This window comes from Gopherus flavomarginatus, chromosome 5 (assembly GCF_025201925.1).
Source record: "Gopherus flavomarginatus isolate rGopFla2 chromosome 5, rGopFla2.mat.asm, whole genome shotgun sequence".
NCBI lineage: Eukaryota > Metazoa > Chordata > Testudines > Testudinidae > Gopherus > Gopherus flavomarginatus.
Window position 1 is genome coordinate 140850139 of NC_066621.1, and position 13119 is coordinate 140863257.

Consider the following 13119-nt stretch of genomic DNA (forward strand, 5'->3'; position numbering starts at 1 on the left):
ATTGAGTCCAGCCCCCTGCCTTCACTAGCAGGACCAAGTACTGATTTTGCCCCAGATCCCTAAGTGGCTCCCTCAATAATTGACCTCGCAACCCTGGGTTTAGCAGGCCAATGCTCAGACCACTGAGCTATCCCTCCTGCCCTTCAGTGGAAAAACACAGGTATTCTACGATGGAGTCCAGTACCAGGTGACTTGGTCAGATGCCTCTGTAGGGCCACAGCAGCCATGAGTCTGAGGCTGTTTGTACATCCTCAGGAAGACTCCCCAGGCAGGCTCCCTGGTGGGAGATAGACATCTTCTAAAACCTATTGTTCTGCCTAATGGCCCTTCCCAGCCAACCATCTAGACTGATTGCTTTCTCTCTAGTGGGCTTTCCCCAGATGTAAACACATTTATAACAGATGCATAGACAATATTCCTAACTGCAGATACCAAAATGATACATGTATACAAACAGGATAATCATGTTCAGTGACTCATAACCTTTTCAATTATATCTCATTTGACCTATCTTGTATAAACTACATCATAGTGATGCCATAATCATATCAAATATTACTATGAAGAATATAGGACGTAATGCCAAAGGTACTTCTAATTGTTTTGCTAAAGCCCAGATAGTCTAAATATACTGTAAATATATAAATAGTCTGAACTTATGTCTAATAAGACATTTAAAGAGATACTGGCTCCTCATGGAAAACTGAAAAATAAAAAAAAAACTATCAATTTAGAAACACTTGATTTTTTTTCCCCTTATTGGGGGACATCACCCCCCTTTTTAACGTAATTTCTGCAGCCATCAATTTTAATGTTGCTACAACAGGATTATGGCTTCATTTAGGAGCAGGCACAGATGAATATTGGGGAAATAATCCTGTTTGTAGACAAGCATCCTTAATGAGAAAGTATGGAAGAAATAGTAGCAAAATTATAAGAATTGTTTATAAATAAAAGCCAAAATTCTGTCCCCCTCTTCCATACCGAAAGGATAGTGCGTGGGGAGGATGGTTCTGATATTGTGCAACTCTGCACAGGGCTTGTGCTTCCTGCTCATAAACACTGTGGGAACATTAATGACATGAAACATATCCTCCTTTCGCCAAACACGTGAGTAACAGTTTAAAAATAGCGTAGTTCATTTGTATCTTCAGTTTCTACCGCACAGGTTTCAGCTGCAAAAAAATGGGTTTTTTAACTTTTGGTTTAAGCTCTCCAACCTTTTTTCTCCCCCAAGCACCTATGGTGGTTTCTGCTACTAATTTCAATTATTGTTCTAGGCCAGATTTTTTTTTTTTTTTTTGGCTGCAAAGATCTTAGATGTTGGCAAAGTTGAGTCTATTAACCAGATAATTAATTTTATAAAGATGGGAGCACTTGCAATTAGTGCACATCCTGATGAAGAAAACCCTTATGATGGTGAGCTAACCTTCTTGGGAAGAGTATTGGCACAATTACCTGTGGACCAGCAGCTTGGAAAGTTAATAGTTCTTGGCCATGTCTTTGGATGTTTAGAAGAATGCCTTATTATAGGTAGGTGAGGGAACAAAAAGCATTTAAGAACAGTCATCATAAAACTACATCCAGACTTGTTGCAGCTCTCAATTTTCATCTGTTTTTGTTACAGCTGCAGCACTCTCTTTGAAGAACTTTTTTGTAATGCCTTTCAGGCAACATCTTGATGGATACAGGTATTTTATTTCAAGATATTTGACTTGTTTTTAAAACAAATACGCAGCCAGCCATGCTTCTTCTCCAGGGAGTCGTAGACTGTAAGCACTTTGCGGGGAGCGTGCGTGGGGATTTGATCTCTTCTTGTCAGTCACAATGCTAAGAACATATTACTTTGCCTTTTTACTATAAGAATAAAGCTTGTCTGTACAGAAAACCAAGCTTTCTCAGAACTGGACTGAAACACTGGAATGGACTTCCGTGTGAACTAAATACCACCCACCACCCCCCATCTGCTCTAAATGCAAGCCACACTTCATCCTTTGCCTTCTCTAACATAAATGCATATTTGTGTGCACATTCTAAAAAACACCCCGAACCCTTCTAAAACACTATATTACACACGGTTTGCCCCATCGGGTGGTGGCATGAGAGAGAACAAACCATACAAGACAGTTGCCTAATGCACTGTTGGAGGGCACTGAGATACTACCGTGATGAGGGTGATGTAAGAACCTTATAGAATAGCCTTAAACTTATTCATTGTTTATCTTGTGATACATTTTTGTTTGCATTCCCAGGAATAAAATGATTTTTTCTGGAAATAGTAAGAGTGACTGCATTGCACTTGTGGGTGCATTTAAGGTAATCCATGTTTTCTAGTATTCTAATGAAAGGGCTGATCTCCCAATGAAATTTAACAAACATAAAGATGTGTTTACTTAGCCTTGTAGAACCTCTACAGTGTCAATAGGGCTGATAATAGCTGCTTAAAATATAATCTGTACAATGTTAGTTTGAGCTACTTATTTCATTATTCTCCTCTTTAGTTGGTTTCCAAAAGAAGTTTCTATCATAACCCTTGTTTCTTCAAGTATGTGTCAGTGTGGAGCCCCCTGTAGGTGCACCCTTGGCTCATGCATGTAACGGAGACTTTTGAGTAGCAGTTTCTGGTGGCGGACCCTGTGCCGCATCGTGCTCCCGTGTGAGGGTATAAAAGGACAAATGACCCTCCCACAGCTCCTTCTTACTGCTGCGGTAGCAAGATGGAACCCAGTGATTATCCAATCCACTACTCTTTTCAGAGCTTCAAAAGTCTGGGTTTTTTTTCTCAGATCTTCTGAGAAGTTGTTGTTTTCCTCTTTGCAAATCCCAGAATTGGACATTTTAGAAAAAGAAAAGTAATTGGTACCCCTCCAATAATGAGGTGAGATGCTTATTGTAGTGGCATGGCAGACTCTAAACTCTGGATTCAAACTCTGCCTCGTTTTCCCCCTCACCGAATGCCTTACTTGATGTCTATTCTGCTTGGTGGAAAGTAACATCCTGTACCAGTGCTCAGCATGTTGGTCCTGTTCATCAAGGACTTGCAAATCTAGGGATGCTTGACTCAAGCTACATCTCTTAGTGCAGTCCATGCAAGTCTTTTCTATCCTCAAGGAAGCAAGATCTGCTAGACCAGAGCCGAAGAAATCATCATCAGCAACTAGCACTCCTTCAATCTGACACAATGATCCAGGACTGAAAAGTAGGCATTAAAGAGGGAACTGACAACATTGGCACAGACAACCTCAGCTTTTACAGATCTGGGCCTGTGCCCCCGACAGTGAAAGGCAGAACTGGGGCTGGACAGCGCATAAGCATAATGAATATTGCACAAGGAGGACTCCAACGCTAGTCCTCTAAAGATAAAATCTCCCAGTTTTCATTCGCTTCCAAGATGAACCACTAGCATGGCACAGTTGGCTAACCTGGCTAGTGACACCACTGGAGGGTAAGATCTGCTTCTCCTCGATGCAGCCTGCAACCAACTAAGTCACAGATATTTGTACTACTGACTCTGCCCATCAAAGACCGGAGATGTATCCTAATGGAGGAATCTGCATCCTTTCTTGAGAGATCTTCCACATCAAGACTACAGCTGGTGCTGGATCCAGGGTCACACCAAACTATGACATCACCATTCGAGAAAATATACTCATCACCCTTGCTGACCTACTTGTTTTCACTAATTTCAACTAGAGACCCCTCTGTCCCCTACAACTGGAACCCATCCCTAAGGAGAATGTGGGAAGCCCCTCAAGTGAGGCACAAGTGACACTGGGTCGGCCAACCTGTATTTTATTATGTTTTTACAATGTTACCTTGGCCCTGAATTGGGGTCCATCATCACACATGTTCTAGAGCTGATCCCTCTCCCATGCATCAAGGAGAAGCAGATCTTACTCTCCAGTGGTGTCACTAGCCAGGTCAACCATGCCTGAGCCAGACATTGGTCTCAGAAAGCACCTTGATGTGACAATGGAGGGACAGCACCAACCTCCATCCACGCCTGAGACATTGTCATTAACAGAGGAGAAAGTGATAACAGGTCTAAACACCAGCGATGGATAGCTTCAAGACCACCTCTCCTGGATTGCAGTGACCTTGGACATTGAAACCACAGTGACCCAGGAAAAGGTGGTGCAGGCTCTTTGGTGTACCACAACCCCGACAAGGATTGCTTCCTTATAAAAAAGCAGGGGATGATGGTCACCTCTGCCACCCTCTCAGAGGCAGTAGGTTTGATGGGGGGGTTTTGTCGTCACATAAATGGCAGTCCAGAGCCTGTTTACCACATTTGCCTTTCATCTTTCCAGTAGGCTTGGTCTCCTATAACAGCTGACAAATGGTTGCTAGGTGGCATTGCCCCAGGCTGTCTCATCTATATCCACTCCTTATGCTTTACCCACCCTTCTTCCCCATCCCTCTTCAGGGTTCACCCAGCTGGGCCTCCTGATGAACCCCATGAAAAAGTCTCTTATCCCATCAGACAAGATTGAGTTCATAGGGGCCATGATAAATTCCAGGTTGGTCAGAGTGTACCTGCCTCCTGTTGTTGCAGTCACTGTTACTAGAGAGAAAATCAAACCCGACTACAATAGTATGGACTTGCCTTAGGTTGTTAGGCCATCGGTCAGTGTTCACGTACATGGTGAAATGTCAGATTTTTTTTCCCCAGGAGGGATGTGAGCACAGGATCATTACCAGACCCCCTCCTTCTGCAGTAGAATTAAGGCCTGATATATGGCTTCTCACCAAGTCCCCCTTCCCTATCCTGGTATCCAAAATCACAAGATAGAGCCATGATCATCCTCCTAGCTTCCCGTTGTCCAAGTCCAGTTTTGGCTGGCAAACCTGCTACAGATGTTCATTCAACCACATTTCCAGTTCCCAGACCTGATTTCACGCCACAACTGTCAGATACTCCATCCAGACCCAGGGTCACTGAATCTGACAGCATGGCTGTTTGGTTAAATACCATGGACAGAGACTGCTCCCTGCAGGTTCAAGAGATCCTAATACAGAGCAGGAAGATGTCTACCAGAAAGACTTGGTACTCAAAATGAAAGAGGTTCTTAGTATGGGCAGCTTAGCACAGACAGGGCCCTTGATACCAAAAATCCTTGACTACTGGATGCATTTCAAATATTTCTGGCCTTGTGTTCCACTCCATTAATGTCTGACTTGTAGCAATGTCTGCTTGCCATCCACCTGTGCCGTCGTGCTTGGTCTTCTCCCGCCTGATGTAAAAAATTTTCTCCAGGGCCTACTGCCTGAGATCTCAGTATCATCCTTCTGAGGCTCACTGGGCTTCCCTTTAGAACAGGGGTGGGAGAACTTTTTTAAATTGCATACAGGGCCATGAATGTAGGGCTGGGGGAGGGGGTTGGAGTGTGGAAGGGAGTGCGGTGTGCAGGAAGGGGCTCAGGGCAGGGGTGTAGGGAGAGGTGTGGAGTGAGAGAGGAGGCTCAGGGTAGGGGGTTGAGGTGCAGGAGGGGTGGAGCAGGGAGCTCAGGGCAGTGGGTTGCGGTGCAAGGTACGGCATGGGGCTCAGGGCAGGGGGTTGGGGTGCGGCAGGGAGTTTCATGTGGGGTGTTGGAGGGGGTTGGGGTGCAGGCTCCAGCCTGGTGCCACTTACCGGGAGCAGCTCCAGGGTGGCAGCGGTGTGCAGTGAGACTGACAGGCTCCTTGCCTGCCCTGGCCCCGCGCCGTTCCCGGAAGCGGCTGGCATCCCATCTCTATGGCCCCTGGAGGAGGGGTGAGGGGGCAGAAGGCTCTGTGCTGTGCCCTCGCCTGCAGGTACCTTCCCCAAAGCTCCCATTGGCCACGGTTCCCTGTTCCTGGCAAATGGGAGCTTGCGGGGGCATGCCTGCAGATGAGAGCAGTGTACAGAGCCCTCTGCCCCCCGTCTCCCAGGGGCCACAGGGACGTGGTGCTGGCTGCTTCCGGAAGCGGCGTGGGGCCTGTGGCGCCACGGGAGTGGCAATCCCGCGGGCTGGATCCGCTCATCCCTGCTTTAGAACCTCTTTTGGAATGCTCCTTACATCATCTCATCCTGAAGACAATCCTTCTAGTTGCCATCACTTTGGCTGGGAGATAGTGAACTTCAAGCACTTAAGGCTGAATCTCTCTGAACAACATTTCATGTGAGCAAAATGGGGCTGAAACCTCACTCTTAAATTAATTCCCAAGATGGTCTAAGTTCTGTGAGAATCATTCAATCTCCCTATCTTCTTTCCTGAATCCCCACTCTATACCAGAAGAGAAGAAATTGCATTTTGCACGTTTCCAGAGCCTTGCTTTATTAGACTGATAGAACAAAACTGTTCGGGCTGTCTTCCCCGATAGACACTACTAATCAGAAGACTTCAATCTCGTGTGTGAGACGCATGCATCTCTACAGTGGGATCCACACAGACAGCTTCTTGAAGAACCACAGTTACCGTATGGTAAATATCTGTTCTTTTCATTAGCTTGAACTTCCTAATATTCTTTTGAGCTTAAATTTTCCATAGTTGTCACCCCAAAAGATTATTTTAAGAACAAAAGAATGGCCATACTTGGTCAGATCAGTGGTCCATCTAGCCCAATATCCTGTTTTCCAACAGTGGCCAAAGCCAGATGCTTCAAAGGGAATGAACAGAACAGGGCAGTTATCAAGTGATCCATCACCTGTTGTCCAGTCCCAACATCTGACAATCAGATTTAGGGACACCTAGATCATATGTTACCCACAGGGTTTCAGTATGGTAGGGTGGTCTCAGGAATTCCCCAAGCACGTGGCATAAGTGAGTGATGCAAGCATTTCAAACACAGAACACCTTTATTTTTTATTAATACAAAACTCTCTACTGCAGTAAGCTAAAAGCACCTCAAATTGCAATTGCATACAATCCAAGGTGATGCTTAATGAGCAGGGCCCCGCATCTGATGGTCAGTAATCTAGAGTCGGGTTGTTGTCTTTTCTCTTGTCACGTCTCTTTCCTGTTATGCTTTTGGCTTATTTTATAGTCTGAATTTTGACCATGCACCAACGTTGTGGTTAAGCCCTTGCTGCTGCACTCAGTGACACAGAATCATAGAAGGGTAGGACTGGGAAGGGACCTTGAGAGGCCTTCTAGTTCAGTCTTCTGCACTCAAGGCAGGACTAAGTATTATTTAGACCATCCCTGAGAGGTGATTGGAGATTTTTAAGAGCAAGTTAGACAATGATGATGGTTCCACAACCTCCCTAGGCAATTTATTCCAGTGCTTAACTATCCTGACAGTAAGTTATTCTTAATGTCCAACCTAAACTGCCCTTGCTTTAATTTTAAGCCCATTGCTTCTTGTACTATCTTCAGAGGTTAAAAAGAACAATTTTTCTCTTTTCCTTGAGCAATCTTTTATGTACTTGAAAACTGTGATCATGTCCCCTCTGTCTTCTCTTCTCCAGACTAAACAAACACAATTTTTTTCATTCTTCCCTCACAAGTCATGTTTTCTAGTCCTTTAATCACTTTTGTTGCTCTTCTCTGGATTTTCTCCAGTTTGTCCATAATTTTCCTGATGTGTGGTTCCCAGAACTGGACACACTATTCCAGTTGAGGCCTAATCAGTTCAGACTAGAGTACAAGAAGGACTTCTTGTGTCTTGATTACAACACTCGTGCTAATATATCCCTGAATGATATTTGTGCTTTTTTAATTTTTTTATTTTATTTTATTTTATTTTATTTTTTTTGCAACAGTGTTACACTGTTGACTGTTATTTAGCTTATGGTCCTAGATTACTTTCCACAGTACCCTTTCCTAGGCAGTCATTTCCCATTTAGTATGTGTGCAGCTGATTGTTCTTAAGTGGAGTCCTTTGCATTTGTCCTTATTGAATTTCATCCTATTTACTTCAGAGCATTTCTCCAGTTAGTCCAGATTGTATTGAATTATAATCCTATCCACCAAAGCACTTGCAACCCCTTCCAACCTGGTATTGTCCACAGACTTTGTAAGTGTACTCTGTATGCCAATATCTAAATCACTGATAAAGATATTGAACAGAACCCAGACCCAATCCATGCGGTACCCCCCTTGATATCCTCTTCCAGCTTGACTGTTGAGCCACTGGTGTCATGATATGCTGCCTTACCACTTTTCCATAAACTTGCTATTTTTCTGCCCCAGATCAGTCTATGTGATCTGCCTGCTTTCAGCTAATGGTAAGGGTTTCAAAATGGAGTAACGCTTGTTTTCCACTATCAGATTGGAATCTTGGGTAATAGCCATTGATGAACCTACCTTCCATGAATTTATCTAATTATTTTTTGCACCTGGTAATACTTTTGGCCTTCACAACATCCTATGGCAATGAGTTCCACTGGTTGACTGTGTATCGTGTGAAGAAATATTTACTTTACTTTTATTTAAATCTGCTGCTGGTTAATTTCATCAGGTGACCCCTAGTTCTTGTATTATGTGAAGGGGTAAATAACACTATCTTAGTCACTTTCCTTACAACATTCATGAATTTACAGACCTCGATCATATCCTCTATTAGTTGTTTCTTTTCCAAGTTGAACAGTCTGTCTTTATAATCCCTTCTCATATGGAAGCCTTAATCATTTTTGTTACTTTTATCTTTTCCAGTTTTAATGTATCTTTTTTGAGATGGGGCAACCAGAACTGCATGCAGTATTCAGGGAGTGGGCATACCAGAGATTTTTGTAGTGGCATTATGATATTTACTGCCTTATTATGTATTCTTTTCCTAATGGTTCTTAACATTCTGTTAACTTTTTGGACTGGCACTGCACATCGAGCAGATGTTTTCAGAGAGCTATCCACAATGACACCAAGATCTTTCTTAAGTTTTAAAAACTAGTTTAGACCCCAACAGTTTGTAGCTGGGATTATGTTTTCCAATGTGCATTATTTTGCATTTACCAACACTTAATTTCATCTGCCATTTTGTTGCCCAGTCACCAAATTTTCTGAGATTCCTTTGCAACTCTTCGTAGTCAGCTTTGGACTTCACTGTCATGAGTAATTTTGTATCATTTGCAAATGTTGCCAGCTCACTGTTTGCCCCTTTTTCCAGATCGTTTATGGATATGTTGCACAGCACTGGTCCCAAAACAGATCCTTGGAGGATCCTGCTATTAACCTCTCGCCATTCTGAAAATTGGCCATTTATTCCTACGCTTTGTTTTCTGGCTTTTAACCAGTTACTAATCCATGAGAGGACCATCCCTCTTATCCCATGATTACCTGCTTTGCTTAAGAGCCTTTGGTGAGGGATCTTGTTAAAGGCTTTATGAAAGTCCAAGTATACTGTATCCACTGGATCACCCTTCTCCACGTGTTTGTTGACTCCCTCAAAGAATTCTAATAGATTGAAGTGTGATTTGCCTTTACACAAGCCATGTTGACTCTTTCCCAACATATTGCGTTCATCTATATGTCTGATAATTCTGTTCTTTATTGTAGTTTCAACCAGTTTTCCTGGTACTAACGTTAGGCTTAGTGGATTGTAGTTGCCAGGATTGGTGCTGGAGCCTTTTTAAAAAATTGACATGATATTAGCTATACTCCAATCATCTGGTACAGAGGCTGATTTAAGCGATGTTACTTATCTTGGGTGGTGTTTTTGCAATTTCATATTTGAGTTCCTTCAGAACTCCTGAGTAGATACCATCTAATCCTTATTATTGTTTAATTTACCATTTTGTTCCAAACCCGTCCCTGTTGACACCTCAGTCTGGGACAGCTTCTCGGATTTGTCAGCTAAAAAGGATAGCTCAGGTGTGGGAATCTGCCTTGTATCCTCTGCAGTAAAGACCTATGCAAAGAATTTGTTTAGCTTCTCCACAATGGCCTTGTCTTCCTTGAGTCTCCCTTTAGCAACTCAGTTGGCCAGTGGCTCCACTAATTGTCAGGTGTTTTTGCTGTTAATTTTTGTGTCTTTTGCTAGTTGCTCTTCAATTGTTTTTTGGCCTCCTTAAATATACTTTTACACTTACCAAGGTTTATTCCTTTCTGTTGTCCTCAGTAGGATTTGACTTCCAATTTTTAAACAATGTCTTTTTGCTTCTGTCTCTTTTACTCTCTTGGTTAGCTACGGTGACATTTCTTTGGTTCTCTCACTATTTTTATTTAATTGGAGTAGACATTTCAGTTGTGCCTCTATTATGGTGTTTTAAAAACGTTTTCATGCAGCTTGCAGGCATTTCACTCTTGTGATTGTTAATTTTAATTTTTGAGTAACTAGCTTCCTCACGTTTGTGTAGTTGCCCTTTTTTAAGTTGAATGCTACTATGGTGGGCTTCTTTGGTATCCCCTCCACTCCAGTGATGTTAAATTTAATTATATTATGGTCACTATTACTGAACTGTTTAGCTATATTCATGTCTTGGACCAGATCTTCTGTGCCACTTAGGACTAAATCAAGAATTGCCTCTTCCCTTGGGGGTTCCAGGATTAGCTGCTTCAAGAATCTGTCATGTATGGTGGCTAGAAATTTTATCTGTGTCCCATCTTGAGGTGACATGTACCCGGTCAATATGGGGATAGTTGAAATCCCCTATTAATGAATTTTCTAATTTTGTAGTCTCTCTAATATTTCTAAGCATTTCATAATTGCCTCCACCATCCCGGGGTGTTTGAATTAGGGTAGAAAAAATACACTTGCTTTTTCCTGCTACAGTTTTCCATGCAAAGTTTGGAAAAAATATTTGTTACTTTTAAATGTGCTAAATCCATGTGTTGTGATAGACAATGCAACACGTTCTTGAGAACTAAAAAAGTTATGTGTTATTTTAGGCATGGCAAGCCTGCAGACAAAGAGGAGAACTGAGGCATCCGAAGGTTAGTTCATGTTTTTTTCATTTGTGGTAGAAGACACTGACACTGAAGTGTCATATTTCCAGTACAGGAAGCAAACTTCAAAGTAGTCTCTATGTTAATCTTCAGCTTCACAAAGTTGTAAATGGGAAGTACAGGCTGAGTAATTAGTCAGTAATCAGATGGTACAGCATTCATTCAGAAACATGAATGGTGAATTACGTTATATTTCATTATGAACTTTCACTCTGTGTTGCATATGATGTGTGGCTTTGTAAAGAATTATTTACAGCTATAAAATAGTCTTGCTGGATCCTGACCTTGCTCCCAATCCAACATTAATAAGCTGTGACTCTCTCTTAGTTAATATCAGAGATGGTCGTGATTCATGACTGTAGGGCTCAGTCATGCTGTATCTGGTGGTGTCCACAGTCAGCAGGTTTTGCATCCGCCAAAGTAGTAGTATATTGCCCACTTTTTGACTCCTGTCCTGACCCTTTTTCCCCCCCTTTTCCCATTTGGTCACCCTTTTCAGTTGTGCTCCTTTCTCTACCATAATGAAAGTACAGAGTAAAATGCACATTCCAAGTGGAAGAAATACTCCATGTTTAGGAAGCCTTTCTTCAGCAGTGCTGGTGTGCTAAAACTGCTCCCAGCCCAAGTTAGTTCCACCATTCTACTACACACTTTCTTCAAGGAAGTCATGAGCAAAGAGTGATGGATACCAGCTAAAGGGGAAAAATGACTTGAGGCAAGCTGCTGATGTGGTTCTGAACCCAGGAACCCAAAGGTACCTTTCATTACCTATTGAAAAACAACTCCTTTATTGCCTCCGTGGCAAGAGTCATGATACCCACAGAGGTAACTTTTTTCCCCATTAATGATCGCATCAAAAAACACATAGCATGATGTGGGCCATTTTGGCTTCTCTCAATACCCTTCTGATTTGTTACATTGTGAGCACCAGTGTACATTTACTGAAACTCCAGTGAGTAGCCAGGACAAATTATCCGCAGGACCTATCTGTCTGATGTCTGCTAAAACTGTGCATCCAGAAAAAGTGAAATCCTGTTTTCCCAGGGCAATGTGTGTTAAGAAGGAGATCATGTGAAAGGTTTGGACTGGTAGGTTTATTTAAGGTACTTATAAGGCCCCAATTGCTGTGGTATACGAGTGCCATAGTTATTATGTTGATTTAGTTGGGGATTGGCCCTGCTTTGAGCAGGGGTTTGGACTGGATGACGTCCTGAGGTCCCTTCCAACCCTGATATTCTATGATTCTATGTTTCTAATTGATACCTAGCATCTTTACACCTTTGGAAATACATGACTGACGAGCACATGGGTATGTAAATAGTGTGGCCTAATTCTGCAGCTTTCTATCGTGAGTCTGGACTGCTTATCCAATATCTATGCAGAGGGCGTCAGAGCCCATTAGTGGTACATTGCTGAATAAGTTGGGAACCAGTATGGAAATAAACAGGTAACAAATATTCCATGTATGCATTATATCTTTAATTTTCTCTGTGCCCTTCAGGAAGAACTTGACTGGGGTCGATCAAATTATATTCAGATCAAGAGAATCAGAGAGGTGAGTTGAAATGGGCAACAATGTTTGTGATATTTATCAAGTATGTCGCTTTCCTAATTTTCTAAATATATTGAGACTCTGGATGAATCTGCTGCTCTTTTAAAAAAATATTAACAATTAAGATATTCTACTTACTGGTTTTGGTATATCTTTGCAAGAAGACACTACATTTAAAGTGAAGTAAAACTGATAAGTATTTAAAACTTCTCAAGTACATATATCTTAACCTCATAGGCGTATGCAGCACATTTCATTAGGGTTGCACCCAGGGAATTTTTTTTTAAAGGCAAACATGTATTGAATACTCAATCAAAAAGGACGTTATTTTTATTCATCAAACAAACTAAAGAAACTAAAACTTAACTTTCTTTTTTTAGATTAACAACTAAACTTTACTTAAAAAATACAAACTTAAAAAATGAGACACAAAATACCAAATTTTTGCTCTAGTGATAACCAGGTGTATACAAAGATACAGTCAATTTTCATGATCTTTATCTTTAACCAGATAATGAGAGAACCCAAATTGACCAAAACAGATTAAGGTTTCTTCATCTTTCTGTCCTAGAGAATGAGACGTCGCTATCCAGGTGTTATGGACTTAAATTCCTCAATCACATCATTGTAATTAACTGACGAATCCAATTCTTGTTCAGTGTACAAAATCATGAGTGAGTCGAGACGCTGTTGGTACATTGTACTTCCTAGTTTGTTTTTTAC

General features: G+C 41.9%; 1 protein-coding gene across 1 annotated transcript in view; it reads left to right on the forward strand.

Moving 5' to 3' along the window:
• Positions 1-13119, forward strand: part of TDRD9 (tudor domain containing 9) — a 150380-nt gene that overhangs the window by 91791 nt on the left and 45470 nt on the right. The window contains 5 exon segments of the mRNA XM_050954259.1: positions 1368-1533; positions 1628-1691; positions 2253-2316; positions 10788-10832; positions 12346-12399. Of these exon segments, the coding sequence (XP_050810216.1) occupies positions 1368-1533; positions 1628-1691; positions 2253-2316; positions 10788-10832; positions 12346-12399 (393 nt within the window).